Source organism: Coturnix japonica, chromosome 7 (genome assembly GCF_054131305.1).
Source record: "Coturnix japonica strain WE chromosome 7, WE-NBRP24, whole genome shotgun sequence".
Classification (NCBI taxonomy): domain Eukaryota; kingdom Metazoa; phylum Chordata; class Aves; order Galliformes; family Phasianidae; genus Coturnix; species Coturnix japonica.
Window position 1 is genome coordinate 16,464,413 of NC_140669.1, and position 17,261 is coordinate 16,481,673.

General features: G+C 41.3%; 1 protein-coding gene across 17 annotated transcripts in view; it reads right to left on the reverse strand.

Moving 5' to 3' along the window:
- STK39 (serine/threonine kinase 39) overlaps positions 1–17,261 on the reverse strand; it is a 112,878-nt gene that overhangs the window by 80,232 nt on the left and 15,385 nt on the right. For 8 of the 17 annotated variants that reach the window (XR_014947936.1, XR_014947940.1, XR_014947939.1 and 5 more), the window contains exon 1: positions 1,097–1,256. The exons of 3 other annotated variants lie outside the window; for them this stretch is intronic. Coding sequence is in view for 5 of the 14 variants with exons in the window: in XM_015868583.2 (XP_015724069.1) it covers positions 1,097–1,211 (115 nt within the window). In the remaining 9 variants the exon portion in view is untranslated. Of the gene's footprint in view, positions 1–532; positions 858–1,096; positions 1,257–11,578; positions 11,647–17,261 lie in introns of those variants that run through there. 6 more of the 17 variants (XR_004307918.2, XR_014947938.1, XM_085552428.1 and 3 more) reach the window with 2 other exon arrangements.

Sequence of the window (17,261 nt, forward strand, 5' to 3'; positions counted from 1 at the left end):
TTCAGAGCCATCCGAGCACCTTTCTAAGGTAGCAGACCTCAACTGTTTTGTTTCTGCTTATGGAAAATAGCTTGCCTGATGACAAAGCTGAGCGAGCACAACCTGCAGCCCTGATCAATAACTCCTAGTTCTCACTGTCACTGGCCTGAAAGCCATGAGCAATTGGTGTGCAATAGTGAAGACAGCCAACAGCACCACCAGGCAAGTCTCATGCGGGTAATTTTTTTTAAATTTAAATGTATTGAAAGAATAGCAATCCCAGTCTTAGGCCTGTATCTCCTGCAGCATTTGCTCAAAGTTTAAAAGAATCATGTACAAACAAAAGCAAGTCTTCTCACAGTAGGTTCCATTAGCAACAAGCAGTGCCCAGGTCAGGAGATAAGAAACTTTCCTCTGCAGGGACTGCTAACAGTGGTCGCATTATCACAGTGCACATTTCAGGATAACAAAACTCCAGAACACAGATGGAGATGGAACTCATCTGATGCACACTGGATGGGCAGGAACGAAGCACGCAGCACGAAGCTCCTACCTGCAGGGCTGCGTCCCACCGCCCTCCGGGACGGCGGTTTCTGGGATGGACCCGAGCAGCGATGCCGCACCGACCTCGTGTACGAGCGGGCATACACAGGGAACACAAGGAAAAAGGAAGCGTGCGCGACAGCAGCGGGTCTACGGGTGAGATACACCTCCCCGAAGAAACCGCCAGAAAAATGCAGACTAATCCAAGTGGATGCGTGTGCATCTGCGTGCGCCGCGAGCCACACGGCGCAAGGAGCGCATCCGCAGTTCCCGGGGTCCCGGCAGAGCAGGGGGCTCCGCGCCGCCCCGAGCTGACGATGCGGCACAGCGAAGCCGCCGGGCCGCACCGGGCGGGGCGCGGCGCTTTCTAGAAGGAGCCGCCGCCCCCCGGGGCCGCACCGCCCGCCGCCGGGCGGACAAAGTTTGCGGCAGCCGCCGGCAGCGCTACCGCAGTGCCGGGCGCGCCCGCCGCAGTGACGAGCCCCGGCTCCGGGCAGAGATACGCCGCTAGGCCCGGAGCCGGCCGCCGCCGCATCCCCCGCCGCCGCCCCGTTACCCCGCCCGCCGCACTGACCGATAACCTCCTGCAGCTCGTAGGCGTCCCTGCAGATGGGCCAGCCGACGGGCGGGGCGACGGGCGCCGGCTGGGGCTGCTGGACGTGGACCGGCGACTCGCCCTGCTCCGCCATGATGCTGCCGGAGCGCCCGGCGACCTTCTTCAAACTTCCAGCAACACCTTTCGGCCGCGCTCCCTCCCTCCCTCCCGCCCCGCGCAGCCGGCCGCCCGGCGGAGGGAGGAGGCAGGGCACCGAGGGGGAGGAGGCAGAGGCGGGCGCCGCCGCCGGCCCCGACCGCTCCGCTCGCCCCGCGCCGCCGAGGGGAGGTCGGGCGACCGCCGCGGGGCCTCGGCGAGCGCTCGGCGCTGGAGATCGCTATCGCGCATCCCCGGCTCGGAGAGCGGCCCGAGGATTCCCCGGGCGCTGCCGACCTGGCGGCTCGCTCGCTCGCTGCCGTCCTCCTCCTCCTCGCGCATCCGCCAGGCTCACGGCGGCGCTGGAAGCTCTGCGGGAACTCGGTTGAGAGCGTGCAGGCCGCGGCCTGCGGGAACGGCCCGGGGCTGCTCCGAGGGCGAGGACCCGGCGGGGGATCGGAGGGAGCTCGGTGCGCGGCAGGGATGCTGGAAGGCCCCTGTTAGGCCAACTGCACCAGCTCACAGACAATTCTAGAACACTTATTTCAAGTAAAAAAGCATTACTGCCAACAGCATCACTGCTGTGCAGTCACTTGTTCAATCTGAAGACACAAGCAACTATTTGTTTCTGGCAGCTGTGAGGACACTGGTCCCACAAAGTAGAGATATACGGCCACTCCACAAGTGGCCTTACTCAAGGCAAGAAAGCAGTGCCACACCACTACACGTCAGCACAGACAGCATCGCACCCACCAGGCAGGACAAGCACACAGCTAGGAGCAGCCCCATGGCCAGCAGAACCAAGGGGTCTAAGCAGACAAGAGTCACCATTAAACTCTTCTACCACTTTGCATGATAAGACTTTAAAAAAAAAAAAAAAACAACCAAACTCTGAGTAAGCAAAACTCAGGGACTTAATAAACTTATTAATATAGTATAAAATCATTTTCTTCTTTCTGCCATCTTAGCAGTAGTGTTACCAGTACAGTACCAGCAGGGTTCTACCTGCTACAGCCTCACTCCTACTTTGAAAGTGTCATATTTTAAAATCCATGGGATTCAGAAAGAGGTAACTGATGATGACAATGCGAGCTGGAAATGTCTCAGTGCCAGCACTGATTGATGTCAGAACTGGATCTCAGAACTGCTGGAAAGCACAAACCACAGAACTACTAAGGTTGGAAAAGACCTCTAAAATCACCTACAACATTGGTTCTATTACTAACTTCTCAGCAGAATTGATGGAATCTGACCTGACAGTAACAAGTCAAACCCTCTCATCTATGAATTTGCTATCTTATTTTAAAAGAAAGCTATTCCTAAATATAAAGCTATTCCAAAAATAAAAACAAGTTATTTATGTTTTGCTGTATTGCTATGAAAGCAGAATGAAGACTGAATCTTTAATAATTGCTTAGCATTTCATCAGGTTCATCAATGACTTGTTTTACTGTCAGCTTCCATTTTCTAACAAGCAACTATTAAGCTCAGTATGGAGGCCACAAGCAGTAGGTAAATACTGCATGTTTTTAATGATGGAAAAAAATGATTCATTACAATTTAATTTCAAAAGCAAAGTCGTTAAAATATTTCCATATACAAACATTAGAAATTATCTGCCACAAAACTAAAAGTCAACAAGACTTGGAAGAGGATGTACTTAATTGTCATTCAATATTAAGCTCAATGCCAGAACTAGGCAAACCTGTTAGCAGTGAAGACCCTTCTGCCAGCAATAGCATGGAGAAAAAGAAAGGAAAAAAGACACCAACAGCATTAGGGCAAATCAATCAGCACTGAGAATGGGTTCCTCACTAATGATGGCAAAGAGCCAGCTTCCCCATCTGCACTCAGCTGTTGCGGGTGGTGGCAGGGGATGCTTTTAGTTCCTAAGCCATGAATTCCTGTGATGCTTCTGCCATATCACTAGCTAAATTGCCAGAATTTAACATTAGAGAATTATAGAATTTTTTGTCCCAGAACTAGCAATAAAACTTTGGAAATTTCCAGAGCACACACACACTTCAAAATTTATTGAGATGAGCAGCTTTTTACAAGAAGTGCAGCCAGAACAACATACAGCTCAAGTTTCAACATCGGGTAAGGTAACACAACGGAAAGCGACAGTCAGCCAGACCTCGAAGCGGCTGGTCCGCAGCAGCCGCCAGCTGTCTTTGAAAAGAAGGGCCCCTGCTGGAGGCGGCTGGGAAGAGCCGTGCAGCGTTAGAAGCTTAAAGCACAACAGCCGATAGCAGATTTTTCTTCCCCCTGTTGCCTGAAAACTCCGAGATTTAAGAACTAGCTGCAGATGTTGGAGATTCAAGAGGGGGAAAAAAGCAGGACTCAAAAATAATAAAGTTTATATATAAAAATCACTGTTCTACAAATTGAAGGCTTTTCAGAACAGTCTTATCTTGCCTGAACATGGTTTGATCTTTTGAAGCGCTTTAAAAAAAAAAACAAACACACACACAAAACCACAACAGATAACACTGCACCCAGTCAGCAAACAAAAGTGAAAAAATGCTTTACGTAGCCAGACCACAAGGAAAATTAGCAACTATCACAAGCTTGCAGGCCAGCATGGGCAAGAGTTAAGCCAATGCTCAGAGCCTTCAATAGCCCCAACCAAATAATAAAAGCAACAGGCACAGTCTGAGTAGCCATATGAACTAGCACAGGCTAAAACAGCAAGAACAAGAACCAACCAGTCTCTCTGCTACCACCTCTCTCTCAGAAAAACAAGTGAAATAAAGCCATCCTTCCCACCTAAAAATGGCCTAATCAGTTATGACTATCACATAGTATAATACATCTTCCTGCAGTTTTGTATCTTGGGTTTGTAAACCTCTAATTTGATCACAGTGTGGGATGGCTGTGCTTTTAAACATCATGAGATATGAAGGCTGACACAATGGCTGGTGCTGATGGTAGACAACAAAACACTACCAGTCATCCTTTTACTTCTTGCAAACACATAGTCTAGTAGGTAACATGCCTATTATTGTTGCTAGAATGCTTCCTTTCATAAAATCTTGTAGTTTAGGTTAGTTCCTCCTTTACACAAAATACACTAGAAAAGATGTTATAATCTGCTTGGCAATATGCATTAAGAAAGGACCTTGATACCCTGGAGAACTTCACTTTCTGTAGTCACTGTGTCAGCTGGGCTTTTGCTAAATCTCACTAGAGTTAATGAATTTCAGAGCATACTTCCAAAGCAAGTCACCTTTTATCCTCCGAGTTGAAGGCCTTAATGCTTTCTTCTCTTCTCCTCCTGCACTTCACTTCTTTATAAAGCTCTGTAACCTGTACTCAGCTCATTTCCTCCTTAAATTCAGGATTTAAGACTTTGTGTTCTGGACACCGCTGGTTGTTGAACCAGTAACCATTATCTTACAGCTCATTGTTACACACTCACATTAACTTTTTAATTATTACCTTACATGCTATATTCCTAAGCTGATACAAGCCCTTCCAATAGAAGTTCCCATTACTATTCTGGTAAGTACTGTCAGTGCCACAATACCTGCCACTGCAATGAGTGGTGCTTGCTATTTGAAAAAGGATGAAATGCTATTCCCTTTCATACAACGCCAAACCTTTTCCTTGAGTATTATTTTGCTCAACCTATTTTGGAAATGGCACAGATACAAGAAATGCCCATATGTTTGTACTTTGAATCTGAGAAACCACAATAGGCATATTTAAGATTTCGCATAAAAAATAATAAAGCCTACACAAGTTTCGCAGCAGAGCTGTGGGGCAGACACTCAAATGTACAGACATGTTGATCAAGGCACTTCTATGATTTTCCATCACTGTAGGCTATGACCATCTCATGCATAATCATTTATTAATATTTACATACTAAAAGGCTGGGGAGTACAATTATCTTAACTTCACAACCAGAAACAGATAGAGCTTAAGAGATTTGCCAAACACTGTATATAATGTCTGTAGCAAAACTGGGTCTGTAACACATTTTCAAAGGATGAGATTTCACACAGCCTCACAGCAAGAACAGCCTGACAGATAATTCCATTAGGTTCAGCTGAACAAAAAAATAGCTACCTCACCATGCAACCAAACAAGCAATAGAGAAGATAAACAGTACTGGCATGAAAAACTGTAGCTTAAAGCAAGGACTGGGACATGCTACCAATTCAACAGGAACTGTTTTAGATTTATTAAATAGTCATGAGATGGCACTAAACCCCAAACAGATAACTTTATTATAAAATGCTATTCATCACCTGAGTAAATGACACTCACCTTTCCTCACTTTCCATTTACAATAACAGGAAATGAACAGTTTGTACTTTAGTGGAAAGCTACAAACTTCATTTCAGCAATGTTTGTAAAGTGCTTGAGCTCTTGGAATTGAAGTACTTCAAAAATAAAGAGTTTTACTTTTGAGGATGTAATCTGAAATAATTCTGTAATTTAAATCTAAGTAGGCTTGTGTATGAAACTGTTAAACAGCAATTTTTGATGACTTTTAAAGTCTCCATTTTTCTCCTCCTACTGGAAACATGGGTTCAGTAGTAATGGGCAGTTCAGTTCCTTCTGGGAAACTGAAATAGCAGTTAAAATAAGGTTTACTCATTTTATGCTTTCTTTCCAGCATTATGATTTACAAATGACAAATAAAAATACCAAGAGCTGCTGGCTAAGAATTCCTGCCTAACTTGAGCATCATAAAGAGTTCAAACTCCTATCTCAAAGCAGCTTACCCTGCTCTCAGAGCTTTCAGACAAGCAGAGCTCCTCAGCCACCCTGGAGACAGCAAGCTGCTTCATGAGGAGCTCCTGCTGCCTTATGCAGCAATACAGGCTGGGCTCCAGGTGAGCCAGGTACCACAGGTGTTGAGCAGCAGCAGGCACAGCAGCTGCACCCAGAGGGCAGTGGCAGGCAAAGGCAAAGCAACAAGGGCTGGCCAGTGGTGAAGTATGCAGGAACAGGGAGCTCCACAGCGAAGCAAAGAAGCCAGAGCTGCAAGGCAGGGTCAGGGTGAGCATGGTACACAGCTGGGCACTGTTTCAGCACAGTAGACCTAAACAAGGACCCTGGGCTTACAGGACAGGCCCCAGGTGAGGCTGTTTGCAACTCTTTCACACAACTCAGCTGTTCTTACGTCTAGTAGGAAGGAATAAAGTCACAAACCCTGCAGAACACCAACCACTAGAGCTTAAGCACTAAGAAGCCTCTTTTGCTTCACAGGTAGGGTGCTCTCTATACCTCGTTACCATCCAAAGTAACAGGGCAGTGCAGAACTACTGGCAGCAGAGCTACAGATTCACATTCAGGAAGATGCCTATTGCTTTAATTCCCTCTAGCCTGAGACAGCGCTGAAACATGCCAATGTATCCAAAAGGGAAAGGTCATAAATTGCTGTCCTTTCCTACTTATCAGTCAAAGCTCACAACTCTTCCCAGTACCAAGAAATGAGTAGTTTTCACTTTAGGAAGATGAAAATAACAACCAAGACATTGAAAATAGAACTCAAATCTAACAAAATAATCTCTCTTAGAACTGTGAGAATGCTGTAAGATTCCATATACTATAATTGCTTTTTCTCCCGTCTGTAAGAAAAGCTAAGACATACAGAAATAATATCCTTAAATATTCACAGTTTAAAAAAAAAAAAAAAAGTTCATTTCAGGTTTTATTCTTCTCTAGAAGACCTTTACCAATTGCTTTGGGCCTTGCACAATCTTTTAGCTGAAGAAAAAGTGACTTCAAACATAACAGCATAAAGAACACTATTTTCTAGTCTATGTGTTACTGTTTTTATGATTTCCTTAAGTTCTAATTCATCCATTGTAACACTGTAATACTACAACACAACGGAGAGTATGGCAATAATAGTAGAACGGTAACAACCCTAGGCTACAGCAAATGAGAACAAACTCAAGTGCAGACACCATCAAAAGAGAAACAAAGGAAGAAAAACTACTTACCTCTAGAAGATCTCTGGTAGGCAGAGGATCTCCAGCAAGCTACCTGTGCTTCCACTGCCAGCCCGTAAATGAGGTCTGAGAAGAGGTGGATCCTGACTCCACCCCCTCCACTCACTCAAGGGCACTACATGCACCTGAGTTCCCCTGGGTTGGCCCTGCCTTCCCACCAGGTGCTCCATCACTGGTTCAGGTTGTGGCTTAGCATTTCCACTACATTCATGAATAACAGAAGCCTAAATGTTTCCATGCTGATCTTACTACACATGAAACAAATCAGGACTTTAGGCACAACCTGATTTTATGATTTTCTGGCATGTTACTAAAGTGAAAAAACACCCCCAACAGATATATTTTTTCACAGATTCTCCAATAAAAGCCCTACATATGCTACATACTGCTAGGTATAGCATGCCAAGACAGCACTCCTTAGCTGTTTTTCAATCATTGTCAATACATTAGAAGCAATCAACACAGTACATGAAAATCAGATACCCTGGTATAAGCAAGATTTACTGTTATAGCTTGTAATGTGTCCTTTGCAAATACAGCCGTGGAAAAGAGAGCCATGACCTAGTACTCTGCCCAGTATGACTGTGCTTAAAAGTAGCTACAGAAGCAAAAATTCCACTTTGATCATTCTGATTGCTTCGCTTATATGAGTGCTGTTATTGTACTAACAAAAGATGGATTTTGCCACAGTACACAAAAACATACATGGAAACAGTGCCAGTCAAATGCAGTTTTTCCTCTGCCATCATGGACACAACTTTCTATTGCCAGTGATTACACCAACATGTGTTCTGGTATGAAAGCACTCACTGATGTAGGTCATTCCAGTTACACAGAGCACCAGCTGAAGTGATGCAGTTCTGGAATTTGATCTTTGAGTGGCAGCAGAGAGAGTGGCATGGGAGAGGCCCAGGGTGAAAAGTGCTAAACAACAAAAAGTGAGATTAGGGCAGCTAGAAGCTCCCAGACAGCTGAAAATCTCACTATGCAAAAATGACAGGAAGATACTTACATAGAGATTTCATCTGAATCTGCAGGGTCAGAGAAATAAAAATATGCAATTTCTTGCAGTAAAGCCTGATTTCCTATAGTAATAAAATTATCTTTAGCATATCATGTATATCAGAAACTATTTACTTAGAATAATTTTACTACTGTCTTTTATTACACAGACAAGCAAAGCACCATCTGTATATTTTAAATGTAAGAGAGTTTTTCAACCTTACAACACAAAAGTAAAGTGAAAACTAAGAGAACCTGTTTAAGCTGTGTGAATTGAGGAAGTTTGTCTAGTCGTCTGTACTGTGTTGGGTTATTAATAAAACCTTCATTCCAAGCACTTAAGGAGCCCAAAGTCTTGGCTTCTCTGGTGGCATGTTGAAGCAGCTGAAGTTACCTACTCCAGGAAGAAATCTGTAGAGGGTTGGAAACAGCCCAGTGTTCCACACAGGGCTAAGAAACAACACAGCCCCGTGGGCAGAAGGGTGGCAGAGCTCAGAGTCAAGAGCAACCTGCAAGTAGTCCTGACAGCAGTAGCATGGATGAGAGCAGTGCCTAGCAGACAGAAAACAAAGAAATGCTGCGTAAGCCTTTGCTTCCGGGAATGAACAAAAGCAAGAGACAAGTACTTGAACAAAGACTAGATCAAAAAGTAATTACAGTTCTGAGCAAAATGTGGATTGTGATTGATAATATCATACCTGGAGGGCCTTTAAGGTTACAACTGCCAGCACAGTTTGGGACAGGTGGTGCCCAGCTGTACATCCTAATTCTGGAGCAAGATCTCAGCTCGATTTCTTTCTTTTTTTTTCTTTTTTAAAGGTAGCTAAATGTATTAAAAGTTATAGGCTATGTATGGCTTTAAAAAGCAAACAAAAGAACTAGTAAGATTTTATATTCGCCCTGTAGCTTCTGTGTTGTCAGATTAACTATGGGAATCTGTGATATACCACAGACACAATTTCAGTGAAAACAAGAGTATCCTGATGACAAGAAAAAAAGGCAGTAGTAAAATTTTTCTTTGCCTTGTTTATGTTGTCAGAAAAAAAATCTATGATTTAATATTCTCAATGTCCTGGAACAGACATGCTAGAGGAGTATCTCAGCTAAGCAGCTGATTGACAAAGTCAGACTTGTTTAGCTGGATAAATATTTGAGGTTGCACCTTACATGGCACAAGTCTCAGCAGGACACAATAAAGCTGATTGTGTTTCTCCTCCAACTCAATAAGTTCGTTGAAAGTTGTTTTAGAGTAACACCATCCACACTTAAAGGAACTGTAGTGATAATGGTGTGTTCTGTTTCATTGGTCTCATATTCAGTTACTTACAAATGCAAAGCAGAATTTAGCAGTTCTAACAGTGAATCATTGCTAGGAACCTACAGATATATTTTATGGAAAACTGAAATATTAATAATGAAGGAATCTGGAGGCAGAATTAAAAATGGGGTGTGTAAAAAAAGAAGTAAAAAAACTGAGATAACAAGGTGATGAGTCCCTAGGTATGAACGCCCCTTCAAAATGCATAAACATGGAAATAAATCATCATAGATATCACAGATGACAGCTATGGTTACCATTCCAGCCGAGACAGTGAAAGGAACATATGGCACCAAACTCAGCTCGCAGAAAGGAAGGAGAGCAGCTGCCTATAGAATGAGATAAAACCAATGGTTTGTTGACATTGCTGAGGCAATGTCACCAAATCCCCTGACAGAAAGGAAGCAGAACAAATGAATTTTCCATATAAATAGTGGCAGTGATATTTCAGCTGGGATTCACTAAATGTCATTTTTAATCTCTAAGCCATTTAAGTAGTTTCCAGGCACTACCTGCAGTTTTAAAAACCCCATGCTTTTTTACATGTTGTTCAGAAAGAAAGCTGATGCACTAGAATAGTCTAAGGACTTTCATATGGTCACTTATGCCATCCCAGCTGAAGGGCAAGGACTCCTTTGTCTACTATAAGCTTTTCAGCATGAAGCTACCTGATTGTATACCAAGAATCTCTAAATAATGGTGAAGGAAGACCAAATAGGTTTTGTATTTGCTTTTACACCTCATAGTTTTTCTCTAGTATGAAGAAACACAGTGGCCTCTAATAACAGGAAAAGAAAGGAGTGTTTCCCCTGCCACTTTGTCAGACAAGGAATTAAGTACCAGTTCTTTCTCATTAATTCTCCTAAGCCTCTGAACAAGCAACAATAGAGAGAGGGAATTTTGTTGCCTTTCCTGTAATTGTACTTCTCAAGTTATATAAAAGCATTATTCACTGCTTGAAATAGAGTAAAATGTAAATTCAAATTTGCAGGAGTTGCAACATTTGCAAGATATGTTACAACAGTAACAGTGTGAGACCTCTGAATGAGTCTCAAAGTTCAAAATTCATTATTGCTTTTAAATGTAAGTCTTATATTCTACAAGCCCTGGCTGACTGAGCTTCTAGATAAAGATGTCCAGCAGGCTGCCTGGGGAATTGCAACCTGGCACGTCCATTATGAATCAGGAAAGTAACCAGTATTGATTTGTGTTTGTGCTGATCTCATATTCCTCAGCAACATTCAGGTGACATTTTTACTCTCTTGATGAATTATAAGCTGAAACCTTTTGTAGAAGCAAGTCAGAAAAAATCCAAAGTACTATTACTTTCAAATGAGTGATTTCACAACAAAAAAAAAGCCTATGTTTCCTGAAGTTTCAAAGCACTTTTAACTTTGTGCTCCTGTAAGCTGCCAGACTAGCCTGGATGCTAGAACTCCTTGCTTAATGGAACCAGAGAAATAGCACAGACAGACAGACGGCTTCCCCAGGCTGCAGAATCAACACAATCTCAGACTCCCACCTCCACCTCACTAGTCTTCAGTTCCATGGCAGAAACTGCCACAGAGCATCACATAACAGAAGCCCCAAACTGCAAGGAGACAATGAGTGTTTTCAAAGCATCACTCTGTCAGCCAGATGACAGTGCTAGATACAACCTATAATCAGAGAGGTGATGGGGCCTATCTCACTTGCAGATTGCCAGTTTCTAGATTTGTACATTAATTTTCAATTCCCTCTCTCGCCTACTCTTTCCTTGGAAGTTCAGCTAAGTAATTTGCAGAAGCTTATGTTATTTTTAGCAGGTGGATGTCTATATCTTCTTCCTACTTATAGATTGTTCAGAGTCAGTGAGGTTTCTTAGAATATAGCTTATACATATCTTTATATGCAGAAATGAGGTTGTGGGAGGGAGCAATAATTTTTATTATTTTAACTGACAGTGTTGAGGAGATGAGGAGGAAAGACAAGTTCTTAGGTCACAGCTTCTTCAGTTCTACAGCAGAAGCAGCAAACTTAGAGATAGACGTAGATCAGAAGCATGAACACTCAGGGACAGAAACACTCCCTTACATTTTTCATGGAACAGCCACTTCAGCTCTGACCTTTCAACTCTCATCCTGGGCTGTTTTCCAAAGAGTCTAGGAAGAGAAATACATAATTTTGCTACATATGAAAAATCATAAATTCAGACAATTAATTTTTGTTGCACAGTGCCTGTTCCAGAGCTGCTAATGTTACATCCTACAGCCCCAACAACTTATCTGCTTCCTTCCTTGCCAATTATCCTTTCCTCTCAATTGTTCAAGGGATTTAAACTTGGTCCAGTTCCTCCCTAAGCGTATTTTGTCAGAATTTGAGAGATTCTGCTCCAGAACAAAAGCAAGTCAACGTGTTCAAAAGCCCATTTATTCTTCCCAAAACTGGGAAGCAAGACAATAGATGGAGAACAAGCCTAGCCCAGTCAAATCTCCAGGCAAGGACTTGTGAGACTAGGTGCAGGACCAGAGGTTCCAGGTCCAAGAGCCTGGTGCAGGTTGTACTGAAGCTGGCCTTGAGCATAGGCAACAAAACCCCTAAAAAGAGACCTTGCCTGGTGTTGCACTTAAGGCTCTAGAAATTCAGTAATGTCATTTGAAGTCTGCTTTGTATTTTAGGTATTCAGATTTGCAAATGATTGGGGCTGTTTGCAGGACCCAAATTCAAAGGAGTGGTGCTCCTTGACATGGGTTTGTGTTATCTAGAAGAGATAGAAAGTTTAGGACCAGGTATTCACAGTTGCTGTAGTTGAAGGAAAGATGAGGCAAGTTCATATTTTATACTAGACAGCCTGTGGTTCTTCACAGTGATCATACTGAAAAAAATCAGTGGTTGTGTAATTACAATAACATTTTTAAAAATTCTTGCCACATGCTGGAAGCCAGACAGCTGATAGCTGTATCTGTGTCTTCCTATTTCCAGAAGATGATGGGGTGAGATGGGAAGGGCAGGCAGAAATTACATGACAATACAATGTTTCAAGACCTGTGCATTTGTTCCATCACTATTTCAATCATAATCTTTACCCATACTGAGCACATTACTTCCTTTTTGAAGTTATAATTCCTTGTATTTCCAGGCATTTATCTTTCAAAATAAGTTGAGGTTTAACCGCAAAATCTGAGTGCTGAGATTCACTATCTAAAATATTTTCCTTTATTTATAAAGGACATCCAAGTGTCTTTCAAACAAGCCTTAGAGATTCAAATACACGGCAAGAAAGAACAGATGGAGAGAATAATTGTTTATTCACTTGCATTTAAGTATTGTAGATCCGAGTTAGGTTAGACCTTAAAGATCATTGAGCTCCAATTCATCCGCTACTCATTCACACCACTTTAATCCCCTTGTGTATATGTGTACAAATAATGAATGTGCAATGTAATGCAGTTGTTGTACAGTACAATAAACAAAGCTTTTTGAAAGAGAACTGCAAGACCCAAGTGACCGCTAAGATTAAGGCACTTAAATAGATGTATGTTACTGAAATATCATTGTCACCTTTCAGTCCTCCACTTCAGAGGGTTAAACAGTTTTGCGCAGCTCTTCAGAACTGGAAAAAACAAACAAACAAACAAAAAAAAAAAAACAAAAAAAACCACATACAGGCATAACAAAAAATAAATCCTTCCCAAGTAAAGATAATGTTAAGAGGTTTGGGGCTTTTGGGGGAGGGGGCACTGCTCCTCCCTTTTCCACACAAACGTATACCTAAATAAATCACTTTTGCAGATGCCTGGCAAAATCAAATTTTTATGACAATGTAACATGATACATCCATCACTAGAACTGCAGTTAGTCCTTAAAGGAAAATGGATTTGCTCACTAAATACATTTCTTCTGTCTTCCTCTGTCATTATTGTCCTCTTTACATGCCTCAAAACCAGCAGAAAAGGTCAATTCAGTTCACAAAATGTTGGCTAAAAAACATATTATAGAAAGACTGGAGAAAATCCTGTCCTCCAGGTCTGACATGACAGTTTGGACCAATGCTTTGTCCTTATAAAGGAACAGATTTGGCTGAAAGACCAAAGGACCGTGGAGTTCAGTGCAAATTTCTTGATGATTTTTAAATGATTTTTTTTTTTTTTTTTAAGAAATTGGAGGGTCCATCTTGTTCCCAAACTATAGCTGAAAACTGAGTTCACAGCAGGTAAATTCAGGTGAAAGCAATCTTGTGTTTTTTTGTTGGATTTCCAAATTCTACTTAATTCTTATATCTGGAAGAACTCCTCCTTGAGGCCAATTACCATCAAGTAGAAAAACCTCTATCTGACATAGCATTTGAGCTGTCAACTGTTATTTATCTGTTGTATATCATTAATTTAGTGAACTATATTTCTTCAGGAGACTTTCTAGTGAGCTGTAAAATCGTCCTCTAATAAGGATGGTTTATCAGCCTCTCTATCTAGTTCTCCACAGCATCCCAGCTTGTGATCATCTGCCTCTCACCTGTTTCCCACCAACATTTCAAAATTCCCCTCCAAGCAAAGGAATTTATGTCCGATGATTTCTTGCCATACTTCTTTGGGCATTCCATATTTCTTGATACATGAGCATCTCAGTGGTGATCTTCCAAACTATGAAGCAGTACCAAGAAGTGAAAAGACAGTAATTCTGGATGAGTAGTAATCGCAACACTGTTTGCAGCCAAAGAAACAAAATTAGCCTCCTGTGAGTCCTTGTTCTGTAGATCCAGTCCTGTAAAGTTGATGTTATGTAGGAGTCTGTATCAATAACTTTCTAAAAAGGTCAAGTTATGCATCTTGGCAAGGAAATATTTCTATATTAAAAATACCTTTCTATTACAAAAAGTATAGTTTGTGTCTTGATTCCTATGAAATGAAGTAGAGGGATGCAAGATGCCCTACTGCTGAACACAGTCTGTAGAAATAAAACTACAGACTGGAAGGAAATAATTTATACCAGACAATATACATAGTATAAAAGTAATTGATACCCCCTGTTCCTAACACCAGCCCAAGGGATGAATACCTTGATGAAATTAGTATCTAATGAAAAATATCAGACATGGAATACAGATTGAATACTGCAATTCCACGGAAGACAAAATTTCCCTACATTACATTCAGCAATTCTCAAATTATATATCTAGATTGAGATCAACGAGCTCATACTAGAAAATGAAATGTCATTTTCCTTAAATAGCAGTTTGCCATTTTAGGACATAATAACCTGGAATATTCAAGTCAGTGAATTTCTTCCTTTGATCCAAGTGGCATCAGGTTGAAGAACTTAATCAGATACATACTTAGCAAAAACCATTATGCTTTTAACATACAAATAATAAAGTATCTATTGAAGATGACATGATATTTCTGTCATCAGAAAAACAGAGCTTTTAGTAGCCATGAATTGCCATCAGTGCCCTTGGTATGTACTTATGTATGTACAACACCCATAATTGGTTGCAAATAAAACAACCTGTGTCAATTCTGCAAGAACATTTATATTCAACCATAACAGCACAGACATTCTCCCAAGCTCTTGCAAAAGATGTGTGTAATAAAGCACATGAGCTACCTCATTCAATCATTAGTAACATGCATTTTAAAAAGTCCCTGAATATGCATGATGACATGATCAATGATACATTTATAAGATCTTGACACTAAACAGGAGAAATTAACTTCTGAAAATATGGTAGGTGTCTGACTCAAGAATCCAAGGTTAACTATTCAGTTTTAATCTTAGATTGCATTTTAATCTATATGTATGAGTCTTAGTGTAAACAGACTTATGCCAATGCATGAATACTTCAGTGAGGAAGTGCTAACTGACAGAGCAAAATAATAGAGAATGAAAATTCTTCCTTATAAGCAGCTGCATATGTTATCTTGGAATTTATTTCATAGTACAGAGCTACCCTAAAGAGGTACAGTGAGACCTAATTAATATTTGCAGCACATGGCGTCTGGGTGAAAAATGCTAATGCTATTCTAACTTATTAGTGCCCACGCATCTTCTGTATTATGACTTATGAATTACTGTCCATGTCATCATAAAGCACTACATAGAAACACAACTGGCTGATATACCATCTCACCAATTTGTACCTGAGACTTACTTTTAGTAGCAATTTCCTTTCAAATTAATGACAATCAAATATTACATCAGGGCCAGTATCATAACACAGGAGTTCTTGACTTTTCAATGTGAGATAGTTTTACTACATGTGAAAAAGAAACACTATTCCTACAAATAAACAATACAAACATGTAGGAAGTTGAAGGGACGCTAAGTGTCATCAAAAGGATATTTTCCGTTGAAGCATATGAAGAAAGGGGGGAAAAAATATAATCAATTTTGCATTTTAAAGGGTGTCAAAAAGTCATTGTTGCTTCCTGCTAAGATACTTAGAAAAGAGTATGTGCAGCTACAAACTTAGTATCAATACATTACAAGTAAAGAACAACAACTGAAGTTACTTTCACCTGTGTGTTGCAAAACTAGTGCAATGTGTTTTTAAGAACTTGTAACTAAATAGAAGAAATTCACACTTCTGAAAACCTGGTGGCTATCTGACTCAAGAACCCAAGGCTTAAAAACCTTAAGAACCTTGAGTTCTATTCAGTTTTAATCTCAGTCTTTGCTTGATGCATGAGCCTTAATGTAAGCGAATGTGTGCCAAAAACAGTGTGGCAAGAATCTGAAGTCAGACTTGCTCTTATTTTTCCCATCTCAGTACATTTCAAAATGAAAAAAAAAAAAAACAAAACCAAAAAACAAAACAACCAAAAAGCAAAACACAAGAAAGTGCCCTCCTAAGAAAGAAAGTGCCCTCCTAAGACAGTGCCATTAACCAGACAAAAGTTTAATGCGATGGTCTGAGGTTTATTTTACAGTCCAGCTGTCCTTACATTGAAAGGCAGCCTTCCCTGCTCCTGTCAATGTCCAGAAAGGAGCTGATTCTGGGAGCTGACTGTTTCAGGGACCTTAGTTTACAACAAGCTGTAATTATACTGCAGTTGAGTTTGTTTATCCAGACACTCTATATCACCATAAAAATCATACCTAACAAGATGATGATTCCTCTCATGGGGAAAGTCAGAACTTTAGTCACCTTCTTCATATTTAAAAGACTTGGAATAAGGGCACCCAATTCATAAAAAGCAACTTCTTCATTTCAACCTCATTACACTTCTTTTTAACTCAGTAATAGCCTATTCATATCAAGGCCAGTATAACTGACACTCAGAGCCACAGTGCTGGTCACAGCACACAAGCTGCTATTTGTTGATGAGTATTTGACGTTTTACAGTCAAACAGCATCAGTTTTGCAAGTCAGTGATTAGGTGAGGGGTGACTTGGAGGCAGTGCCACCAACCATGTTGTCTGTAGCTGGTGTGGGAAGTTTATGCAGAAGGAAAAAGGGAGGGATGTGAAACACCTCCTTGTGAAGGAACTATTTTTGATTCAAATTCACCTTGTTTAGTGTTCATTCTGACAAGTCTCAACCAGTGGAGAGGAATGCACTGCACACCTGGAAGGCTGACAGTAACAAGACAAGTACCACTTTTCCAGAGATCTCTACAGAGCTCTTTTCTCCTAAGCTGCAAGAAAAGCACAGGAAAATGAGGCATGCCTATACTACTTGTAGTATAAGAACTGCTTGCAAAGGTAACTAAGAGCATGGTAGACAAGATACATTATGAACTTGCTCGAAGCTTCCTGTCTGTACTAATTCTATAGCTAA